At 41.2% G+C, this 23,407-nt stretch overlaps 1 protein-coding gene across 1 annotated transcript in view; it reads right to left on the bottom strand.

The window, feature by feature from the left end:
- Positions 1-3,349: 3,349 nt before the first annotated feature.
- Positions 3,350-23,407, bottom strand: part of DYNC1H1 (dynein cytoplasmic 1 heavy chain 1) — a 45,485-nt gene continuing 25,427 nt past the window's right edge. The window contains exons 41-78 of the mRNA XM_063399384.1: positions 23,102-23,267; positions 22,699-22,862; positions 22,305-22,434; positions 21,435-21,568; positions 21,072-21,186; positions 20,788-20,949; positions 20,497-20,711; positions 20,205-20,409; positions 19,896-20,069; positions 19,676-19,795; positions 19,427-19,547; positions 18,619-18,814; positions 17,889-18,006; positions 16,726-16,941; positions 15,961-16,173; positions 15,643-15,770; positions 15,049-15,202; positions 14,177-14,323; positions 13,943-14,093; positions 13,521-13,774; positions 13,236-13,370; positions 13,047-13,141; positions 12,780-12,954; positions 11,908-11,983; positions 10,674-10,834; positions 10,310-10,421; positions 10,168-10,228; positions 9,677-9,800; positions 9,251-9,364; positions 8,796-8,966; positions 8,440-8,657; positions 8,117-8,220; positions 7,528-7,739; positions 6,904-7,057; positions 5,960-6,102; positions 5,410-5,578; positions 4,947-5,074; positions 3,350-3,730 (exon numbers count right to left, since the gene is read on the bottom strand). Of these exons, the coding sequence (XP_063255454.1) occupies positions 3,602-3,730; positions 4,947-5,074; positions 5,410-5,578; positions 5,960-6,102; positions 6,904-7,057; positions 7,528-7,739; positions 8,117-8,220; positions 8,440-8,657; positions 8,796-8,966; positions 9,251-9,364; positions 9,677-9,800; positions 10,168-10,228; positions 10,310-10,421; positions 10,674-10,834; positions 11,908-11,983; positions 12,780-12,954; positions 13,047-13,141; positions 13,236-13,370; positions 13,521-13,774; positions 13,943-14,093; positions 14,177-14,323; positions 15,049-15,202; positions 15,643-15,770; positions 15,961-16,173; positions 16,726-16,941; positions 17,889-18,006; positions 18,619-18,814; positions 19,427-19,547; positions 19,676-19,795; positions 19,896-20,069; positions 20,205-20,409; positions 20,497-20,711; positions 20,788-20,949; positions 21,072-21,186; positions 21,435-21,568; positions 22,305-22,434; positions 22,699-22,862; positions 23,102-23,267 (5,764 nt within the window). The 3' untranslated portion in view covers positions 3,350-3,601. The remainder of the gene's footprint in view (positions 3,731-4,946; positions 5,075-5,409; positions 5,579-5,959; positions 6,103-6,903; positions 7,058-7,527; positions 7,740-8,116; positions 8,221-8,439; positions 8,658-8,795; positions 8,967-9,250; positions 9,365-9,676; positions 9,801-10,167; positions 10,229-10,309; positions 10,422-10,673; positions 10,835-11,907; positions 11,984-12,779; positions 12,955-13,046; positions 13,142-13,235; positions 13,371-13,520; positions 13,775-13,942; positions 14,094-14,176; positions 14,324-15,048; positions 15,203-15,642; positions 15,771-15,960; positions 16,174-16,725; positions 16,942-17,888; positions 18,007-18,618; positions 18,815-19,426; positions 19,548-19,675; positions 19,796-19,895; positions 20,070-20,204; positions 20,410-20,496; positions 20,712-20,787; positions 20,950-21,071; positions 21,187-21,434; positions 21,569-22,304; positions 22,435-22,698; positions 22,863-23,101; positions 23,268-23,407) is intronic.

Genomic DNA, 23,407 nt, shown 5'->3' with positions numbered 1-23,407 from the left:
GTGTTTAATGCTGATGAAAAAAGACCTGATGCTGGAGTGGAGAACAAAATACTTAATTTGTGGGTAAAACTCTTTGGAATTGATGCTCGCTGTTGGTCCACATGAAACACTGTGCTTTGTGACTTGGAGAGGCTGCCAGCCAGGAATCTGCCATCATTCACCTTCCAGAAAGGTCAGGGCAAGGCTGGGGTTGTCTGTGCTCTCCTGGGAGAAACCAGGCTGGGGTCCAGCTGTGATGGCTGGGCAGGGTGGAGGGGGCTTGCACCGGTCCCAGCCTGAACAAAGAGCTCTGACTGAGGGTGCTGAGGCAGGGGCCAAGCTGGGGGATTTCTGTGCTCTTTGGAGAAGCAGAAGGGCTTTGTGGGGGTGTCTCTGTCCTTGAAGCAGCACAGAAACACATGGTCACAATGGACTTGGACTTGAGCTCTGCTGATAAAGCCTCAGGTTTCCTGTTGAGCCCAGATTCCTGAGCCCTGCTTTGTCTCAGCTGTGCTCGGTTCTGCCCCTTCCCACCAGAAGCAGCCAGGCACTGACTGGCAGTGTGTTCTCTGAGCACCTGCCGTGGATCCTTTTCAAGAACTTTCCCACCTTCCTTGCTGTTAACTTCTTTTCCTTTGTGAGATTTGGTAGCTGGGGTTTTCTTTCTAAAGGGAGTCTCCCTACATGGCTTTTTTTAAATTAATAGGCCTAGCCTCTAAGCCCTATTTCAAGATTTCAAATCATTCCCATGTGAAAGAACAAAAAGGGACCTGAGTGGCAGGGAAGCTCTCTAAACTCTAAATTGCATCCTTACTACTATTATCTAAGTGCTGTTTTGGTTTATTTTTCTGGTGGTATGTAATTACTCATTGTTCTCTTTAATGCTATGCTTCAAGTGCACTAAGACTTACCATAGTTTTATTTTAGGTTAACTTTACCAAACCCTTAAAATTAGACTGAGACACACTTTTTATTGTCTTTTAGTAAAGTGACAATCTGGCTTGCTCTTCTCTAGGGTTTTCAATGTGATTTTAGTTTGGTAATGTATGAGAAAGGGCCTTATAAACCATTGTTAATGTCTCTTAAATAGGTTGTGCCTAGCCCACTTGCTGGAGGACTCAAGAAAACAAAGGAATCCAGGGGACTACAAGTAGGTTTTGGTATTACACAGTTCTTGGTGTAGCATTCAAAAACTAAAATAGAGGTAGGGAGTGTGTGGATCAACAGAAAAGCTTCCAAAGTAAGTCAGCGACTTAGGTTGAAATGCATTTTAAAGTCCATTGCATGTTGCATCTTTTTTTTTTTTTCCCTTAGGACAAATAATCATTCACCAAGTTTAAAGATGTTTATTTCAGTTTTTAGATCCTTATGATGGTGATTCAGAAGATGCATCTGTTCACAGTGACTGTGGTACAAAAGATGCACCACGGTCGAACAGTGCCTCAAAAGCAATGCCTTTGGAGGATGTTGGTACCTCAGAAGATGAAGAATCTTTCCCTAACCCTCCAAATGTCAGTGAAGTTCAGCCAGTAAACGACTGTAGAGCAGCGCTGGCACCTGACCACGCCTTACCCATGGTTGTTAACCCTTCAGGCTCCACAGATCTGCCTGCAATCCTGGCTGCCACTGCTCCACAGCCCCTGCTTGCAGCTTGCTGTGATGGCACAATGGCCAAGCAGCCCGTAATTAAAAGAAAACAAGGGATTCCTGCTCCAGAGGATGCTGGTGAAAAAATAAAGAAATTCCGTGCAAGTTAATCTGAGGGATGAATAAATCATTGGACAAACTGTTCTGAAGGATCATTCTGGTAGGGATTTCTTTTGCAGGGTGTACCTGAGCTAAACAGGCTGCCTCAGGCCTGTTACAAATGCACTGTACAGGAAGTTCTGAGATCTGCCCAGTAAATGGAATCACACAAGTTGTGTCAATTCCAGTGATAACCAGCAAAGGTTTACAGCAGGTTTTATCCTCAGCATGACGGACAAGCCTGGTGCCCAGACCTCTGGAAGTACAGCCCCAGCTCCTGTGTGCAGCACCTGGAGGCAGCTGCTCAGTTCCAGTGTAATTCACCAGCACTGACAAAGGTTTGGTGAGGAGGGAAAGAAGAATGACCCCGGCTTGTCTGGTACCTGCTCCATGCTCCTGCTGTGTCTGGCCTCCCTCTGAGTGATGAATGACACAGGTTTGACTACCAACAGCTGAACTGACTGCAGCTACTGGCACCTCAGCTTTTATTTTAGCCTTCAAAGGGACAGAAATTGTCTCCTTGCTGTGAACACAGCTGCTCCTACCTCGTTTGACCAATGTTTTGGGCCGTTTCTGTGTAGCTGCCAGATCAATGTTTACAGTGATGTGAAACACGTTAGCTCAGAGCTTCTTAGTGGAAGCAATCATCCAGGAGCTCAGGAGTGGTGCCCACAGATGGGAGCCCAGTTAGGGAGCAAAAACTGTCTCTGACCTCCCTCTCCTGTATGGTAATTTCTTTAAATCAGGTTTAGGATCTGGGTAGTCCATTTGTGTGGGAGGGGAACTACTGACTATAATGATGGTTTGAAAAGATGTTAGTACCAGCAACTTGTGGAAGTATTTGTTTTGTACAACTCCCAGAGATTTTTAGTTTCTACTTTATAAGATGGAAAACACTCAAAATATTATTTAACTGCTAGCATTGCACCCTTCCACCTGTGTATTTATTTTATTAAAGCAACTTTTCTTTCATCCTTATTCCCCCAGCTGGAAATGGTTTTTAATCAGCTTGCAATGTATGTGTTTTAACAATAAGTTTCAGAGGCCTTTGCCCCAAGACAAAAGCTACTGTGGTTGCCCCTTGACTTGTCCAGAGGCAAAGATTTGTCCAGTGAAAAGCAAGCAAATGCCCAAACCATTACAGCAACCTGAGCAATTAGTAGGAACTCTCAGCTTCCCTAATTTAGTAACAGTTGGTCACAGGTGCGGTGCGAGTCTCAAATAATATAGTAACTCTTTGTGTAAGCATTTAATAGCCTCCTCTTGGGTTACTGAGATGTGAATCTAGAGACATATTCATCACAAAAGCAGCTTGAGGAAGAGGAAGCTCTGTGGCCAATAGGATAAGAAAGTTTAGTTCAAGATGCTCAAGCTTCTCAATGTGTTATAGGAGGTTACTGCAAGTAAGACCCAGTCCATTGCAAGTAATTAATGCAATGGCCTGAATTATCACAGCAGATGTCAGGCTGGTGTCTTACTGCACTACAGCCTTACATTCCAAGGTTGCTGTTACTGGAGGTTAGCTTGAAGAGGAATTCATAGTTATTCTCTGAAAAGATCATGGGTATAGGTTTTCCAGACCAAAACCATCACTAAGAATTAAATTAACAGAAACAGGCAGTCAAAATTTTTGCTATATATTTTATTTAATATAACATAATCCATCAAATATCATATCTACCAATAACCATCTAAAAAATCTCATTCAATTTTCCTTCAAAGAAATCTCTCTGGCCTATCAGCTTCCCAATGCACCATCACCTTTCCAGCCAACTTGACACAAATCCATCTGCTAACCTACCCTGATTACAAAAGTACAGGTGAGCACTACATAGAAGACTGACACTATAGCATTAACCAGTGAAAATACATTTGTTCACTCAGTGCAGAGAACTGCAACACCGCGCTCGTAGAAGCTGCGGGGATCTTCCTTGGTGGCTATTTCAAAGTCAACTGTGAAAATCAGATCAGCACGAGTGAAGTTCAGGTAAACTGGTAAAGTAACCTGGGGAAAAACATGAATACAGGAGAGTTCTGTGAGACAGCTGAAGAGTGTCATAGGTTTCTGTAATATTATATGGTACTAATGAGATGGGAATTTGTCAGAGTCTAGAACATCCCTCTGGCCACCCTGGAGGGTTTGGAGACCGGACAGGGGGGTCTGGGATCTGTACAGGGGGGTCAGTTAGACCCACACAGGTCCCAGGAGGACACTGCCTCTGATCCCTGTCCATGGGAGTGAACACTCACATGCAGGAAGAATAACAAATCCTAAGAATTTGAAATAAGTAGTAGATGGTTTATTATAGAATATAAATATAGAAATTAAGATTCTTAGCATATGGGGCTGAAGAGACAAGATGGAGGAATTGGAGAGTGACCCCTGTCTTCCTTGTTCTTGTTCTCGTCCCCCATCTTGTGCTGAGTTAAGTTTTAGAGATTGGTTTAGAGTAGAACTGACATGTTAGTATAGGTAATAGGTATTGGTAAAATTTTGTAAATAAAAAATACGTCTCGGACAGTGGTTGGGTCAAGGGGACCGTACATACGGTACAGGGCTCTCTGATCCGCCCAGTCTGCCGCGTGTCCTGCTCTGCGGAGACACCTTGCAGAGCTGAGAAAGAACTAAGATAAGGTTCCCTGCCAGGGAAGTGCCTGGCAGAGTTGAAAAAGGACTGAGATAATGAAGAATAAACAACCTTAGAAATGTGCACCGGCAGACTCAACGTGTCGTCTCTACCTCTGGTGTGTAACACTTAAGGCAAAGAGAAGACTGAAAACCTTATTACCTCTAAGAAAAGCAACCCAGAAGAAACCCTCAGGGAACAGCAACCCTGGAGAAAAACCTGATTACCTTGGGGCCAGCAACCACAAAGAGAATCTCAGAGAAACAATAACCTTGGGAGGAATTCAGTCTCAAATAACTCAATACTCAAAATATGAGAAAAAAACCTCAAGACTTAAAAAATTCACAGATGTTGCTGTAAGTATAAATTTGAGTTTTGACTTGAACAGCATCTTTGGATGCCTCTCCTTTTTATCTATCTACAAAGGAAAGACATGGTCAGCACTAGGTCTGTTTGCTGCTAGTCCCCAAATCAGATGCCAACTGACACCAAGAGTAATTAGAGAACATGAAATTTTTTGTGCCAGTACAAGTATCCACAAAGGCTTAGGAAAAAAATTGCTAGGGATATCTAAATATTTTCATCAATACTTACAACATTTGCTTTTTTATCAGCATTTGTCTGCTTGATCCAGCGAAGCTGTGTAATGGGCAGGACAGTTGAAATAGCATTTGAAAGTGACAGCTTGTTGTTGCTGCATGTAGCTCCCTGAAGCTTCAGGCCTGCAAATTGCAATACAATTTAGAGTTCTAAGAGCTTTCATACATCCAAAGGCTGTCTCCCTCTGTATCATTTAAGGGCTAAAGCCACTAAATGAGAAGTATTTCATATTGCAAAATGAAGAGGTTGTAGGTGATGCACTATGCAGTAACACTTCAATATACACTGACCCCAGGCTTGAGATTCATTAGCATTGTAAGCACTTCCCTAATAACTAACATCAAACTAATCTGAAAATACTTTCAGAAAGTGTGTACCAGCTTCTGCAACAACAGCATCTTTTTCATTTGACATAGCCCTTTTAATACCAGAAGCTCTTGCCTTCAGCTAAGTTTACCTGTGACTCCAAAGCTGCAGGCATCCAGGACTGCGTTCTGGGTAGTTGTGACATTGACCTCAAGACAGAGTTCTTCAAGGGACCAGCTGTTTGCTTGGGCAACATATTGTCTTGTAGCAGTAATATATGCCTCTGGTACAAACAGGCCACCCAGGCACACATGGATGTTCTGTTTAAAGGGGGAAAAGATACAGAAAAAAGGTATTTCAGCTGCAGTATTATTAAGGACTATTATAAATACTTCAGCAATCTATTTACCCTAAAATGTTCCTGCTACTACTGGAACACTAACTGCTAAGCAGCTTTTTGCTCTGAGGCTTTGTCTCCTGTTGTTCCACAGAACTAATGCTCCCTCTGATCTCTGTGCAGTTAGCCTGCCAAGCCCCATCACGCTGTGCTCAGGAGAGCTCAGCAGCACTGACAGACATTTCAGAGGACACTGACTCAAGTTCCTCGACTGAGGAGCTATTTACAAGTGCTGATGTGAGGACTCCAGGAAGCAGTTACACAGCTCCTCCACCAACAACCCCGAGAAGTCAGCACAAGGTACCTTCAGTTCCTTTGCTCCACCAGATGCAGCTGCCTGGGAAATATTCTGGAGCTGTTTAATGCGCTCACTGAAGTCAGACACCCACTGGATAACAGTCATACCAGCTGGCACTGTGTAATGAGACCAGCTGCGAGGCAAAATACCTACAAAGATGGCATCAGAATTAGGTTTTGTTCATATACAGGTTGAAATTGCACACTACATTGAAACTTTGAAGACTTGGACTGGAATATCAACCTCTATTTTAAAAAGCCCTTCAGTAAGTGAAAGCATTTTCAAAGATTACAGAGCAAATGGCCCCCAGGTCTACTGTGTATTTAAAATGCCACCCACTTACAGACACCCTTCAAGAGCAGCTGCAGTTCCAGCTATTTACTGCAAGACCTAATCTTCAACTATTCATGAAGATTTGAGTTCTTTAGAAAAAACTGAAGAGGTGAAGTATCCGTGCTTCAGAAAATGCTGTTGTTCAAATCACCATGTATTACAACATGCAGCATGTCTGTGAAAATTCCACATGTATGCACAATCCTTAAACAGAAATTCAGAGAACTTGAATATTTTCTAGGACGTTTTATAGGACCAATACTACCCATTTGGCAGGATAAATAACTTTGAGAGAATTTAGAATGATCTCAGCCTAGAAATTAAGCTGCTAATATAAATTGTACAAAAAAGCCAAATAATATTATTATTAAAGCCTAACTATTGTATTGTTATTACAGCCTAATTATTAGGCTGTTATCAACCTCAACTTGAAATCTCATACCAAGTCAATGGGAATTTTATGCTCAACTTGAAGTATTACTTGTGCCAAATGGCAATCTATCCACATTTTTCTACCATTTTTGTTTGCTTTTTTTTTTAAGCTGCTGACCAGAGCAGCCTTTTACAGAGTGCAGGAAGCAAAGGGCCCTGGGAGATGCTGGTTTGAATTCCCATACCTTTCACCAGCTCATTGATCAGTGTACGCAAGTAGTTGGTTTGTTTCTTCTTCCCTTCACACACTTGAACCACATCTGCCAGGTCCTGACGAACATCCTGGAGCAGCTTAGCTCCCATTTTCACCTCTCTCTCAAAGAACCGGAACAAAGGATCCTGATGGTCAAAACATTTAGAGTAAGCTGCAGATCAGAGTTCTTGCTGGAAAACTGCTATGAGAAACAACCCCCAGATTCTGGGTGGACGGAGCAGTGACACGGGGACTACAAGCACTGAACACAAAGATGCAGCCTGTGGTGCAGAACGTGATTGCAGAAACTGTTCTACAACTGTTTCTCTCCCTTGGAGAAGGAAGAAAGTAGAAGTCACAGTTGAATAATTAATTGCAGATTGCAGTGGCTAGACTGTTTGCCATTGCATTTCTTCAAATACTAACCAAAAGACATAAACCGGGTTTTAGGAGCACGTCAAGAAACCCAGCAGGTCATTACATGGCTATAGCACTCAAAATCAGCATCAATACAGGTTCCATTGGCCCCCCAGCAGTGGAATTGGTACTTGCAAGTCACAATGCACCTGAACTTGTGCTTTTCCTATGCCCACGTTAAATAAAACACAGTTCTTACTTTAATGTTTTCCACAGTCCGCTTCAGATGGTTCAGAGTTTGTGGGATAAGGTGAAGCCAGTTGGAGGCTGTGGTATGCAGTGTTCTCATCCAGGCTGGGCGCCCATCTGATGTAGAATCAGTTCTTGTCTTCTTCTCAGTTTCTGCATAAGCCAGATCATCCTCATCCTCCAGCATCTGCATTTTCAGCATTTTACTGATCATATCGATGCCTGAAACAGAAGATTTGCTGTTAGAAAAGCAGTGGCTTCAAGATTAAAACATCCCACTACATGCAAGAACCAGGACTTTCCATTATTCCTAGTCTAGACCTAAGATTCAGAACTGCCCAGCTGTAGGTGACTCCAGAAGCTTACAATAAAGCTTTCCAGAATCATGATAGGAGCTTGCCATCTGGAAGGCAAAATGCAACTGGCTTTTTTGATTCATAGGCTCCTGGTCAGCTGTTGGACTACTCAAAAACCAATCATGTTGAGGGAGAAGGAGAAAGCTATCAACTCTTAAACAAAATTTGTATTTATCTTCTGCTTCTTAGTTAAAATGGTGGTCTGGTAATTTAGGGAAGACATAGCTAAAGTTCTGGACTTACCTTGTGTGGTGAGAAGAACTTTCTCTGCATTATTTGGCAGTCCCAGCCATGATGGTGTTTGTGTATCTGGGAGCATCTCAACCCACTGCACAAACTCTTCACGCCTGCAAGGCAGAGTTTTAATATTCATTAAAGGGTTTCCTCTGCTAGAATGCCAAGGTAATGCTTTGCCTGAGACAGACAGCAATACAGCACAGAAATACAGGTTATGTGCTTGGTTTGTTGTTTTTCTTTGTGTGCAGTTTTCTAATTAAAAAAAAAAAAAAAAAAAAAAAGAAAAAAAAAGTTGTACATCAGAGATCAGGATAAGGAAAAAATGATACCTGATTCCATCTGGCATCTGAATATCTTTGTGTCCATCAACCTTGCAAGCCAGCTTGAATTCACTGTCAAAACTCAAGGTAGTGAACAGACGTTCCAAGAAAGTGTTTAACAAACGTTGATCAAATTCATTATCGATACGGCCTCCATAGATAGACTGGGCCATCAGTGTCTTCAGTGCAGACCAGGGGATCTTATCAGGGGAAATGTTCTGGCGACCCTGTCATTAGCAGGAAACAATTGTTGAATTGCCAACAGGTTTTTTGTGCCTACTCATTTAACTTCCTTAATTCTTCCAGAACAGACTGTTTCAGTGAGGATCCAAAGTAATGTTACCTAAGTAGTCAAGAGTACTTGCCTTTGCTGTGTCATCCAGCCAGGTATCCACCGTGTCACAGGCAGATCTCAGGTCGGATTCTCCAAACTCGTACTTCTTGGACCAGCCCAAGGGAGCGTAGCGCAGGCGCTCTTGGATAATGGCATGGAACCAGGCAAGGAGGAAATACAAACGAGCACGCTCATTTGGAGACTAGAAATGGGAGAAAAAAACCAACACAAAACCAAACAACTGTTACTCAAGTGAACTGATAAAACCAAAGCCTGATAAAAGACTACAAAGTATCAGGTTTAATGCTAGATTGTTACTGAAACTTAATACATTCTACCAAACAGAAAAAGCAACTACTATTTATTGGGTGAGGAGAGAAAAAACACTGCAGGTACATCTTAGTATCTGAGGTTTTATCATCTAAGGTAAGATTTCAACAAACATGTTCCTCCATTTAGCTTTATCAAGACAAACCACAGTCTCACCTTGCACATCCTAGAAACTGGAATGCTACTGAAGGTCCTCAGCATGTTTGCCTTTACACCAGGAGGAGGCTCAAACACGAAGATTCGGCCGGCACGTAACAAATTCACTGGCACCTAGAGAAGATCAATAAGCTCACATCCAGCAGCTTTAGCCTTCACTAAATTAAATCCCAGCATAGTTTGCATTAGCCTCAAAACCTCATGGTGAGTATGAAGCCTTTCTTTTGGAGGTTAGGGGAATCAGCAAAAGGAACAGCATGAAGTTTACAGCTACAATTTAGTTATCAGAAAGCAAAACTAGTTACTGCCCTGACAGGTGTGCATTTTCCTTCTTCTTTACTGCAGAACCTTCCCTGGTTTTCTCATGACTTTTAGCTCTGCAAGCCAGTTACTCTGCCAGATAATCAAATTTTAAATCAGTGTTACCTTTGGATTAATCTCCATGGTAAGGAAGAGTCTGAAGCAAGCATGGGGTTGCAGGGAATGTAGTTTCTTTTCTAGTTGCATGAGCCAGCCAGGAGCCAGGTGAACGTTCTTCAGCATTACCCATCTGTGAATTTTTGAAAAAGAACAAATGCTTTTTAGTGAACAGCTTATGGATCCTGGCTGTGATCACCACAAAGAGTAACAGAACATATCAATGCTGCAGATTTTCCTCCCTCTTTTTAACTTGTCTTCTAAATAGAACCAGTTACTATGTGCTGTAAAATGGTTAACTTTCTTGTTTTGCAGGTACAACCTACTTTTCCTGAAATATTTAAACAGCAGATGTAAACAGATGTGCTTGCTATTGCAAACTTGAATTCAAAAGACAGGCCTAATTTTTTGTTTTACTCACAGTTTTCTCTCTTTAATTAATAGCTAACTTCCCCCTTTTATCTTTCTACTAGGCAGTATTCTAGCTGAATAGAACTTACCTTCCAGATTTCACTGCTGTGTTTATTGCTTTATCTGCTTGGTTAAACCCTTCAGCAGAACCTAAAAGACAGAAGGGTTGCTAAATCTTTTACTGCTAACCATTTTATTTATCTTAGATGTTGAAATAAGGTACGCTCTTACCAATAGCAATAGAAGTAATCTGTGTATTCTGCTCAGCTGCAAGGTCTTCAACATGACCACTGGCATCATAACCAGGCACTGAACACATCAGCACAGGGGTATTTGGTTTCACCTGTGCTCCAAGAAGTTGAAAAGAATATGAATCAGTCACTAGATAAATATGAGAATGCAGTAAGCTCAGTGTTTCTTCCCTCTGTACAACTAAAACCATTATGTTATTCTTAGTTTTACTTTTTTAAAAAAGCAAAACAATCCACTCCTCACACCAGAGAAGGGTAAGTGGAAGAAATATTCATTGGATAGCTTAACTCACTGTGGAACTCATGCAAAGTGGCACTAAGCATTTCAAAACCAAGTGGTTTACCTCTGTATCCACAATGTGTGTCAGATCTAAAGGCTGCTCCATAATGGACATGAAAGACTCCCCCAGGTTTGTTGACACAAAGGTGTGTGCCATGGCCAGCAGGCGATCCGGACGGAAGGCCTGGATCAGAAGCAGGCGATGAATGGCCTGTCCAATGGGAGCTGCAAAGAGGAGGCAGGATTAGATGGACAGTGAGTAAACCATTCTCAACACCCTCCTCTCTTCCATTCTCCATTCAATTTCTCCTCATCTTGTTCTGAAGATTACATATTTAGAAAGTTAATTATCCTTTTGGAAGATATGATGCAACTTTTAAATGAAATGCCTATATTCTGTTTGCAATTTGACAACTGAAAAAAGATTAGCAGCTTCAGCTGGTTTACAAAATCTACAGGCTAGAATTATTGACATGAGTGATTTTAATTTCCAGGGAAAACAGATCTTTTCACATCTTCTCACTTACAAAATAATCTGCTCTTCTGCTAGACTTTGAAGTCATTTACACTTGTCTAGCATGGATAGGGTAGATAACCTAGAGCTGCTTCAGTTAATGGTCCAGCAGCTTTAATAAGCAGCTAGTAAATACGAGCTTAGATTCCTTAATTTAGAAAGCTACAGCAATGAGCCCAGAATGATCCAAGACAGCAAACACTTCCTGAAGTTACCTTTCACATAGGGGAGGAACTGAAGGGCAACAGTTACTCTCAGGTTTTCATTCTTAAAAAATTAGCACTGACACCTACTTGTAGCCAAGAGGTAAGACTTCATGCTTAGGTACAACTGCAGGTCTAAACACTCTGCTAGACCAGCCCCGTCCTCAGAAAAATATGTGTCTTGGAGCTTTTTAGGGTGTTGAGCTATCTCCAGACTGGCAGTGACAAAGGTTAATCCTAACTGCTATGCAATAAATCTAATGAGATTGTAGAATTACATTTCATCCTCAGTGGAAGACCAGATCACAGTTTAAGGTGCAGAAGCCAAGTGTAGTAACCACTGCTTAGATCAGTTTGGTTGAAAAAAACCCAACTAAAACAAACAAACCTCCCCAAAACCTCCAAAACAACCCAGAACTGAACCCACTAAACTTGAGGTTCTTATACAGTCCCAGCTTTATGATTTTCTCAATCATTAAGGTCCAAAATTAAATTCTACTTTAGAATTGCTTTTAAAGTCATAGTAACTGCTTAGATGAGTACAGCAGGACTGATATGGACAACAGTGCACCTTCACTTACTTGCAGGTTTTTCTTCAGTCCAAAGGTATGGTACAGTCTGTTCTGGGGAACTGCTATCCAGCCAGATACAGAATTGCTGTATTGAAAAAAAATGCAAAAAACTTGAAACTGAGTTTCAAGATATCAGAAAAGTACAACAAGGACATGTAAAACTCAAATTACACTTTGTCTATTATCCTGTCTTTGGATGTGCAAATCATTCCACTGATATGCCTTCACTGATAGCGTCCAGCACTCCTGATTCTACAGATCTCTATCAGGTCCCAGACCAAGCTATATGTTATTTTACTCTAGGCTGAAATAGCTTAAGGAAAAATTAAATGTAGTAAAGAGAATTCAACTTCTAATATAAAAATTAGGCAGGGCAAACAAAACAGGTACTTATTTAATATATGGCCATAATTTGTGACATAAAATTTCACAGTCAAGACAAAGATGTATTACTCTTTGAACACTCAGTCATGAGAAGGTGCAGTGTTCAGCAGCTCAGTACTATCCAAATTGATTCCACCCAGGCATGTCCAAGAGTCCACCATAATGAAGTTATGTATGGCTGGGGCTGCTCCCCTCTACTGCAGAATTATCACACAATAGTGATGCAGCAGTGCCACACTTTCTGCTACCATGAGAACCAAAGCTGGTCAGCCACAAAGCCGGATGAATGGTGAAACTGTTTCTGAATGATGAACAGTGCTGGTCTTACAAGTTTCACAGCTGGGTTACAAAGGAAGTAAGAAGATTCATATCCACAACTACAGCTACTTAATCTTTAAGACTTCCCTTTCCAAAGCAGGAGAGCTTGTAAGCATGAAGCTTTTCAAGCATCAAGACACCTGAAAAGCTTAATAAGATAGTTAAGTGCCAACACTTACCTCATCAGCTTGAACTTTTGAAACAAGGTCCTTAAATGCAGGAAGGCAGCTCAACCTCATCATTGCCTCTGTTTGCTCTACAGTCAAACCATTGATTTTGGGGAGAGATGCAGTATTTAGCACAATCTCCTTCCCTCTCAAAAAGTGCTGGAATTCTGCATCATATGTAGGCTCCCTAATGTTAAGGGAAAAGAAGACCTTAGCTAGATGCCTTCAAGACAGCCCTCCCCTTTTCAACTGAAGTGAAGCAAGAAAACAAACATTTACCCAATAGTGCCTTTCAGTTTGATCCGGGCCAACAACATGGCAAAGGTTATGTGATCCTGGTGCAGCATGCCACGTGCCACTCGATTGAAGGCCACCTAGAAGCAAAACAGAGTAGCAGTGTAAGGAGCTTTCAACTCTGACCCTTCAGAAATTAATAAAGAATTACATTTAGTAATTAAAAAACTGAACCTGAAAGAGATCCTTTGTGATGATTGACAGACGATGAGTATGGTCTGTAATTCCCTTCAGATTTGGATTCTCATATAAGACATTGTGATAGATGTCCAAGAAAAACTGGAGGGAGTACTGGTACAGGAAATGTATCTGAAAGAGAAGAGAGTTTATTTTTTCTCTTCACAATCCTGTTGTTTGATAACCAACAGAGTATGCCTACCAAACTCCAATACTGGACAGTGCCTATTTAGCTTTAACCAGTAAACCCTCAAAGCTCCTGACAGGAAGAACTCAACCTACCTGTTTCAGTGACTCCATAGTAAAGTAGATACTGCTGCAAGCTGTAGAAAGAGGCAAGTACTGCTGGGAAACAGTCTCCACTTCCTGCATGACAATATCAGTCTCTTCTACTTTTCTGGTAACCTCTGCTGCTTCCCTCTTCAGGTTCTCAAGTGTAGTAATGATGGTGTCATCATCAAGGATACGTCCCTTCACCTCATTAAGTGCTTGCAGTAGGGATTTTTCCAACTGACGTAAGCGCAGCTGAAATTCACCTTAATTATAAGAAAAAAAAGTCATATTGTACAGATATGTTAAAGAATTATGTGAATTGTATGTACTTTGCATTGGGCATCCTGAAAAGAGTATGAAGACATTTCACTGTATTCTTTTATGCAATGTATTCTTTTAGAACAAGAGGAAGTTTATTTTGGTAAACATACCCTGAAGCTTGAGAAGGTCAGAGCGTTTTTCATCAACATCTGGTCTTTCAGCTTTCAGGACTTCATTCAGACACTGGCTCTGCAAGCTGCTGCGAGTTACTGTGAAGTTCACAAACGTAACACGAGAGCAGAGGTCTGGTGGGAATTCAACCTGTCACAGGGAACATGAAAAAATGTTCTCAGCTCTCTTTACATGCCATTTCCACAAACAGGACAGCTTTTGATTTCACTTACTGTTGGATCTCTGGTGGAAAGGAAGATAACGAACGATGGTGACAAATCAATATCTTGGTCTCCCAGAGTAATCAGAACTCTGCCTCCAGTTCTTCGGACTTCACGATTCAGAACAGGATTCAGAACTGGATCGTAGCTCTCCACATCCTAGAAAGACAGATGTGTTAAAGACTGTTGTTTGCAAACATCTCAAGCTAAAACTCCCAGTCCAACAGGGGCGTAAAATTCTGTAAGCAAACAACTGGCAGTTGGTTTGGAACAGGGATCAGGGATTAAGAAAGTATTTGCACTTCAGATGGGTAGTTGAGCTACACAGGTACAGAAGAGAAGTACTATTAGTGGCTGTAATTTTGTTAGCTCTACTGCATGTAAACCCTATTTTAAACAGCACAAGCTGTAGTAACAGCTTCTCCATTTCCATACTAAGGAAAAAACATACCCATTTCAACTGAAAGTCAATTATTCCTACAGTTGCCTGTTTCTTCATATTACTGAAATTTCAGTAAGATATCAGAGCAGATTTAATTCTAGATAACTAACCATGTTAGTTGCCATTATCTATGACTAGGGAAAGCACATGAAAACAAAGGAACAGAGAGACAGGTTGCACGTAATTTTACAGTAGGGAAAGATCAATTCAAAAGAAAAGAATTTGATCTTCAAATGGTGGAAAAGGAAATACCTTCTTTTGATCTTGTAGCTCACAAATTCTTCTCAGGACTAACACCACATATATCTCTAGTTTACTTGTTAAATTGTAAATTGTAAATAAAGTCGCTTGCATGTTACTAAGACAACAACTGCAAACTTTCCTAACACACAGGAACAGAATTCAAGATTTTAAATAGCTTCTACACAATCATGCCACTAACCTGAACCAGAAGTGGGTTACCAAATCTCAAGGCACTTTCCAAGTTCTTCCTGAAAGCGTCATCCAAGAAGCTTGTACGAGTTATCTTACGGTCTTTATACTCATTCATGATAAACTCTGTAGCTTGCCCAGAGGGATCGATGATCAATGGATACCTGAAGTTAATAATAAAACACTTTCATTATTTAGGTTTTGACTGCAGACAGTGTCTAAGCCGTTTTATGAATTTACATGGCATTATTAGTCTCAACACTAAACCCTTGTTTATTCCTTCACTACCTTGAGGCAGGTTCAATGATTCTCTTCAGTTTTAAAAGTTGTATTTGAGCAACAAAATAGCTCAAATAACAAAATGGTTCAAGCCAACTTATTTCAACAGCTAACCATAACAAAAAAGGCAAACAAAAATGAGTTTTATGTTTACATGTGGTTAAGAAGCTTTTAGGAACACGAGAGGCTCACCCCAGTGAAACAGTGCTTTGCAGGAGCTACTCTGACTGAACAGGTGCAAACCCTGCCTGCTGTAAGAGCACTGCTTAAGAACTTCCCCTCTTGGGATGCAGTACTGTTTCCATAAAATGCAATTGCACAGTACCTGTTGAAGCGCTTGAGCATGATGGCATTCTCGGTGCACAGGTCATCGGCGGGCAGCGAGCTCGCCTGCCAGCGCAGCCGCTCGTCGGCGTTGGAGAGGTACTCGGTCCTCGCGATGTCTGTGCGGAACTGCAGGGAGCAAACACAGCTGACATTTAGCTCCACCTCCTCCAACCAGCTGCTGAGGACATTTTAGGTAAATGCAGATCTACAAAGCTGCGACAGCTTTCCAACAGCTCTATTCTTTACCCAGCAATCCTAAAGCTTAACTCCCGTGGTAAATCAATTCATGGTTAACTTATTGTGACTGTATCTTTACCTGGATATTTGCTTGCTGCAAATGGTGAGACCATGTAGTGAACAGATTCTGACGCATCTGCTGGTCAAAGTAGCCAGCATAGGCAATAAAAGCTCCTGAGAGTAAACAGTCTCCTGCAATTGTGGACATCTGGTTTTTGAAAGTTTCACTTGTCTTCTCCCATCTTTCACGTTCAGCAGAAAGACTCTTCAGGAGGGCTGTGCTACGGTTTACCTAGGAAACAGTGGTGAAGTAGATTCTTTAGATGATGAAATGTTCTTATATTACAAGTCTCTCAGAATACTTAAATTCTGACTCAAGGCCCAAGTTACATTTAAAAGCTCAGAATGAGATCAAATTTGGGATTCTTCAGTGACAATTTATTAAGTTGATTCTAACTGTTACCTTGAGGAACTCAAAAGTGCTAAGTACTAATACAGTAGCAACATACTAATGATGAGATCAAGTACACAGAGAAATCCACACTCCCCTCCTTGAAGTCAAGTTAAGACATTACAATCCCACTACATCCATGCCTGTTTTTAAAGGCTTTCTACACATTTTAAACTTTATGAGAACTGTCTTGTTAATCCAGTAGCAACATAAGTTGGTATTTCTCTAACTCCAGACAGGTTTCATGAGAAGCCTTGTGACACCCAGAGATTAAACAGTTCAAATGCACTGCACAGGGGAAGCAACCAAGTCCACTCTCAAATTCGAAGATGGATTCAATTTTGGACTGTCAGAGATTAAAGAATGAAAAATTATTGGTATAGGAAGTCTTACTTTTGCTTCTACAGCAGCCAAGTCTGCCTTAATAGCTTGAGCCTCCGAAATCAGGACTGCGTATTCTTCTTTGTAACGGGCAATACTGGCCTCCAGATCACGAATCATTTGCTCCACTTCATTTGCTTTCTGTTGGTTGTCTTTGGCATCATCCTCCAGCTTCTGCAGTTCATTGCGCAGAGGTTCCACTCGTTTCAACATATCAGCGTAGTTCAGCTGCAAATGGTAAATAGAACCTTTACACTTTCTAAAATGACAAGTTAACAGGAACCACAGCATTCAGGTATATAGTATCAACTGCATCTTTTCATATTTATGTACTTCTGACCTATGTAAGAATTAGTAACTACTTAAGAGAAACTTAGTATTGTTTATCAGTCCCTAGGACTCTAGTTTAAACTAAGCACAGAAACATAAGCAATTGCTTTTTGCAAGATTCTTGTACTGTTCTGTAGGTTTACACAAAGTCATTCAGAAGGTTCAGACCACATTAAGAAGTGCACACCATTGTTTTACAAAAATATTCAATCGGGTGTCCATGCCAGTACTGTGCTAATCTGCCCTTCTTAGCAGTGAAATGAGTAAAGCTAAGCCACAGAACAATTAGGACAGGGCCTGTTGGCAAGATTCAAGTTAAACAGAGTCTCTCCATATCATGCCATTCCAAGCAGGAACAGTTTGAACTGAGCCAAGAATTTTGCTGTATTGGAACACCAACAGGCAAGTAAAACCATGCTTGCATATCTCACTCTGGGGGCAAGACTCCCAAACCCTATTCCTTTAGGAAACTTAAAAGTCTGCCTTGAGTGTGTCCTACTCTGAGGCAAGACAAATGCAGTCTCATTAAGAGGACTGCATTGCATTTTCCAGTGGAGAATTGTGTTGTCCTGTAGAATGGCATCACATACAGAAAGTACCCACCAGTGTTCACCATATACCTAACTTTTTCAGTGCAGATGCTGTATCCACAACTGGCCAATAATTCCCTGGCATGGCACTATATATCCCAAAAGATTCATCTAAACCATCTACCCCATTTTTTGAAGCAAAATAGCTTGCAATACTTTAGCTGAATAAGGGCAAATTCAGAGCCATTAGACATTGCTATGTGCCTTCTGGCTCACTCTTTTCACCTTGCCTTTGCTTCCTCAAGCTGACTTTACCTGTGCAATTGCCCATTTCACCATAGGTCCACAGGCCAGTGATGCTCTGTTTACAATTTCATAGTTGTAACTTGGATTTGACAGGTAGTTTTTCTTCATCTTCTCCCGGATGGCATCACTGCAAGAGAAAAATTTTTACAGATAGCTTGAGTCCATTGTATGTCAGCACACAGGTGCTCAGTATCTCTTCATCCAGCCTGCCTTCCACAGTTGACAAGAAACAATTCCTGTCAGTTTTGCTGAGTAGTAGCTGGGATGTTCAACATGTTGTTTCAGAAATTACAGCTTACAGTGATAAAATTCTACAATATTTTAAGATTAGCCCTTCACTAACTTCTCAACTCTGCTCTAAAAAAACTGGATTTGGCAGGGAATTCAGACGTCTCTAGTCTGACCCTCTGTTCACATTCAGAGCCAGCTAGGAAGCTGACCAGCAGCCTGGTCTGTTATTGCTGCAAAACCACTTTCAGGCGACAATGTGGCTTTGGACACCAACACTGCTTTGCAACCATGCCATTAAATCACACAAGCAGCTGCTTCGTCCCAGTTTTCATGATACACCCTGGCTTCAGCAGTCCAGTTTCTGAACCACCTGCATGTTCACCATGTGCAATAAGCTGCTGTCAAAAGAAGTCAAGTGCTACCAAAGCAATTACACAGAGGAAAGTCCGGCTAAGACCCTCTGCTCTTTGTAAATGGTTTGTTCACATAAATCACACTTGCACTTTACCTGATTTCCTCAGCAGAGAAGTTCACAATGGTTGGAATGAAGTTCTCCCTCATGATGATGGAACGTATTTGTTTCCAGTCAGTGGTGCTTTCACCTAAGAGCAGGCAGATGGACTCCAGTGCCAGCTTAACTGCTGCAGGTGGATTGGCCATGGAACGGACCTCGACCAGGTGCTGCTTCTTTATGGACTTCACAGCTAACCAGTGCCAGAAAGATGAAGAGTGTTGATTGGGAAGAAAACAAACAGTTAGCAAAGTCTAGCAGACTACCCTGGATTTGTACAAATGCTTCAAGATTCTAAAAAGGAATATGAGGTTATTAGAGAAGCAGACACTACTGATTAACTCTATATTACGAGACATGCTTCCACGAAGGTCAACTCGCCAAATGGACACAGGCAACTTACTCTGCTGCCTAAAAAGGATTCACTCAAACCAGTGGTTTGCCTACCCAGTTTAATGAAAGGACAGCTTGACTGCATGCTGTCTGTTCAGCAGCAAGGCATCCCTAGCCTATCTACAGCTGGTCTGCTAGAAACTAAGCTACAAACCATAGAAGCAGTATCAAGAATCAGACCAGTAGCTGGTAAACCAGGACAGTAATATTATACACAGGAAAAAAAAATCACAAAAATCACAGCTCAAAGACTGTGAGTTTAAAAGAAGGGATTTCTTCAACTCTGTTCAGGCCCATGCTAAGAGCCTACACTTTTATTAGACAGAACCAACCCAGATCACAAGAAAACACATTCCCATAGACCAGTTTTAGATCCAAGACAACAGTGTGATCTCTTGAGGTGTTAACATACCATTCTGAGCTTCAATGACAGCAGGCTCCACCTTGTCAAGATCTTCTTTCACACTCATCTGCTTGTCTGCAATGACCTCCTGCTGCTTGTGCAGCTGTTCCTGAATCTCCTGGCTCATGACCTATAAGGAAATTTCACAGACAAAATACTGCCTTTTAGAAGCTGAAATTCTTCCAGCACTTGCTCTGTAGGCTTTGTTTTGTAAATAAAATAGTTGCTGTGCACAGAGATTTAACAAATTTTTTTTACCTTTTTCTTCTCAGCTTCCTGTTGATCTTTCACCATCTTTTTCAACTTGTCATTGGCTGCTGCATTTTTCACTTCTAGCTCCTGACTCTTTATTCTTAGGTCACGCCGCAACTCCTCTACCTAAGATCGATCATAAGATGGAAGAGAGAATTCATATTGAGCATTGAGATCTATTTACTCACTCCAGCTTTACAGAGGGCAAAGTTTTAAAGACACATACCTGATCAACGGTTTCCTTGATTTTTCTCAGACCAACATTCAAATGCATTTGCTGCTCCTCCAGTTCACTTCGCTTCTCATTGAACAAGTTGGCATAATGGTTGATGAAGTCCAAGTAGTGGCGTGGTGTGATTGCCATGGTTCTGCCTCCTCGCTTTGCCAGCCGAGCATTGGCCTTTAGGAGACAAAGTGTTGTAGAGTATGCACTGTTTTAAAATTTTTCTCGATGCCAAGGATCATAGTTTTAGGAAACTGGTGAATGATGCCATGGCCTAGAGTTAGGAGTAAGTTAAGCAGTGTAATAACATACCTGGTGAAGAGTCTGATGAACAAACACACAGCTATTAACAATAGCCTCCCTGTGCGTTGGTGGCTGGGGCAGCTTATCATACACAACTGGCATGTAATCAGGCACAATGTAATTTGGTTTCTCAAGATCCATTTTGCTTGTGAACTCTTTGCCAACTTGGTACAGTGCCTCAGTTGACCAGTCTCCAAACCAGTTCAAGACACATCTGAAATACAAAGCATTTGTGAAGAACTTTCCCCAAACCAGTGTTTTAATGGTACCTGTAAAATACGTTGGAATACACAGTAATTACCTGTTGAAGAGTGCAGGAGAGGTAGCTGCCCTGTCCTTCAGGCCCTCAGAAGATGGATTCATAGTGAACACTACATGGAGATTGCGAATAACTTGGCTGGTGAACCATTTGTACAGTTCCTCATGTGAATCTAACATTAAACCTTCCTTCTGTGCTCCTTCTTTACACTGAGTCATGAGGGTAGCATATTCATCTCCTTCAAAGAGGCCAGGAACCTAATTCAAAAGACAGTTTTCTTGTAGTTTATGGTTGTAAAAAGGTGCAAAAAATATTTACTTAAAATCTTCTTACCTCTCCATTGGCTAGGAGAGTGTTCATTCTCTCCAGGAATCCAGAATCCAAGACGTTTGACTCATCCATAATAAAAGCTATTTTTTCATTTTTACAGCCAGAGCGTCTCAATACTGTTCTAAGGTCTTCATCAAAATCTTCACCTGTGTATTTTCTGTGAACCTGGTGAGAGTTAACATTGGTCATTAACGCTTTCGTTTAGCTTTTATTGGGATTTTAGGGGTCAGTGTATAAGTGGGAGTTTAGATTTACAGGTTTTCAGAAGTTAAACTTAGCACACCAACCTTGATTTGGTAGACACTCAAACCATTCATCCAGGCAACAAATCTTGACAGGGTTGTTTTCCCTGCTCCACTGACTCCAATTAGCAGCAAGTGGCCCTGTGGCTGACGGAAGATTCTGAAAAAGAACACAACCAAGTGTGATTGATAAGTGTTAGTGACTTACTGAAGCTTTTCCTAGAACACCTAAGCTTCAAGTTAGTACCAAAACTGACACGCCTTTCCAGATAGGATCCTGCTATATGGAGTGTATCTTCTATAGCAACAATGAGACCATGCTCCATTCTTACTCTGTACTAAGGCTTTTCTGGTTTAGAGTAACCCTAAATACTGCTTATATGAGTAGCAATGGAAGTCTGAACTTACCGGTCAATTCTTAACACGTGATCCAAGACTTCATTGAACAGGACAAGTGGTACATCAAGCTCTTCTTCATAAAAGACTTTAAGCCTAGCTTTCACATAGTCTCTCAATTCTTCCTGATCCACTGGAATGTAATCCTAAAAGAACCAATCAATATAGTATGGAAGTCAAGATTAGGGGAATTTGCTTAGGGGTAAATTTATGAGTACATCAAAGCAGAAATACTAGAATACTTTAAATAGCAATCCTCTACAAAAGCTTAAGAACACTCATTTAACTTGCACAGGAACATGTCCACTGCCTACAGCAACACAGGTAGCAGCATGAGGTTTAAACACTCCATCTACTGAACCTACCATAGGCTGAGCCTGTGCTGCCAGTTACTGAAGAGACTGGGAAGTAGCTCTATAGACTTACTCCCTTCCACAATTTATTTTAAACAGCTTTTCCTAGTCACTTACTATTGGTCAGAGATGGGTGGCAAGCTAGGTGGACTTTTGCCTAAACTCACCAGGATTTGTACAGCTTGACCAGATGGACCACTTCAGATTATAAGAAACCAGAAAATGTGTAATATCAGTATTACTCAAGGGTCACTGCCTTATCTAAGAGATTCCATAAGGAATAACTGTAACCTGGTAGTGTCACACTACTCTTGAGAAACATTATTTTATACTGCTTTTACATCCCATGATAGCATCCGTGGTATAACAGCTATTAACTTTGTGGCAGAGTTCACTTCTGATAATCATAGTAAAAATTTCTTGGAGATCACTGATTATCACTTTAATATGGTCATAAGAGCTGCATCACTCAGTTGCATCTAACCTATTTTTAATTCTGAGGTTCCTTTTTAAAAAAAATGTCACTTGCCTTTGACAGCCAGTTGCTGTACAAGATAGGTCTGCTCATAGCCTTCTCTTTGTCAATGTTGGGGAAGTGTTTCAGAGCAACCATGTCAATGTTCTCATCAGTCCAGCGTCTCTCCTCATCTTCCACAAGTCTGGGTAAAGAAGTAAGTCACTGAGTACAGTCCTCTGTAATGGGAGGATATAATCACACCACACAGCAGCACTGTGACTGAACTATATTTCTGCTTTGTGCAGATACAACTCCCAAGAGAGTCAAGCCGGAGTGACAGGAAATATTCTCACTGGTATTCCAGCTATTTAACACAAAGCACACTTGAGTTTGATATTCTAATGAAAGTTGGCAAGGAGTAGGCAACTTTTTACACTTTTGCTTCCCCAGCTCATGATTTTTTTACCTGTCCTGGAAGAGACGTAAGGCTTCGTGGGCCCAAATCCTGATAAGGCCTTCAACTGGTAAGGTTTCCAGTGGTCTCAGTGCTTCGAATATACCTCTCACCCACCGAGTCATTTCACGAGGAGAGTAGATGTAGTGTGGCTGCGTGTCTTGAGTGAATCTCTCCTAAAAATTTAAACTTAGTTAGTTACTTTATCTCAATGTTGCACCATACTTTTTACAGGCCTTGACATTGCAAGATATTACTCTGACAGCATAATTAAGTCATTTTTTCCAGAACTCAAGTAATTAGTTGAGTTCTTGTACACATATTATCTATGTGAAAGGCTAACAACACATGTCAAACGATTCAGCACAGAAGAAAGCCTTCTAACTGGAGTTTGGAGTTGCATTTAACAAGTTACCTGAGACATTGTGTAGAACTCTACCATAGCAGCAGTGAGGGGCTCTGCGTAGGTGCGAAGCGATGGGATCAGCCTCAGCATTGCACGGTTGAATGTGCCATAAATCTGAGTAAGTGAAGCTGGGCCAGGATAGTCCACATAAACCACAGGAACATGTCGTAAAAATCTGAAAAATTAGCATATTACACAGTACAGAAATTACGATCTGTATTCTCTTCATTATCTTTTGTCAAAATTAAATAACTGCTTGATTCAAAATCAGCAGCAGCAATTGTAGTTGGTTTGATTGTTCCCATTCTCAAGTGT

The sequence above is a fragment of the Prinia subflava genome, chromosome 5 (genome assembly GCF_021018805.1).
Source record: "Prinia subflava isolate CZ2003 ecotype Zambia chromosome 5, Cam_Psub_1.2, whole genome shotgun sequence".
Classification (NCBI taxonomy): domain Eukaryota; kingdom Metazoa; phylum Chordata; class Aves; order Passeriformes; family Cisticolidae; genus Prinia; species Prinia subflava.
The sequence above is the reverse complement of the archived record's forward strand: the minus strand, read 5'-3'. Positions and strand labels throughout refer to the sequence as shown.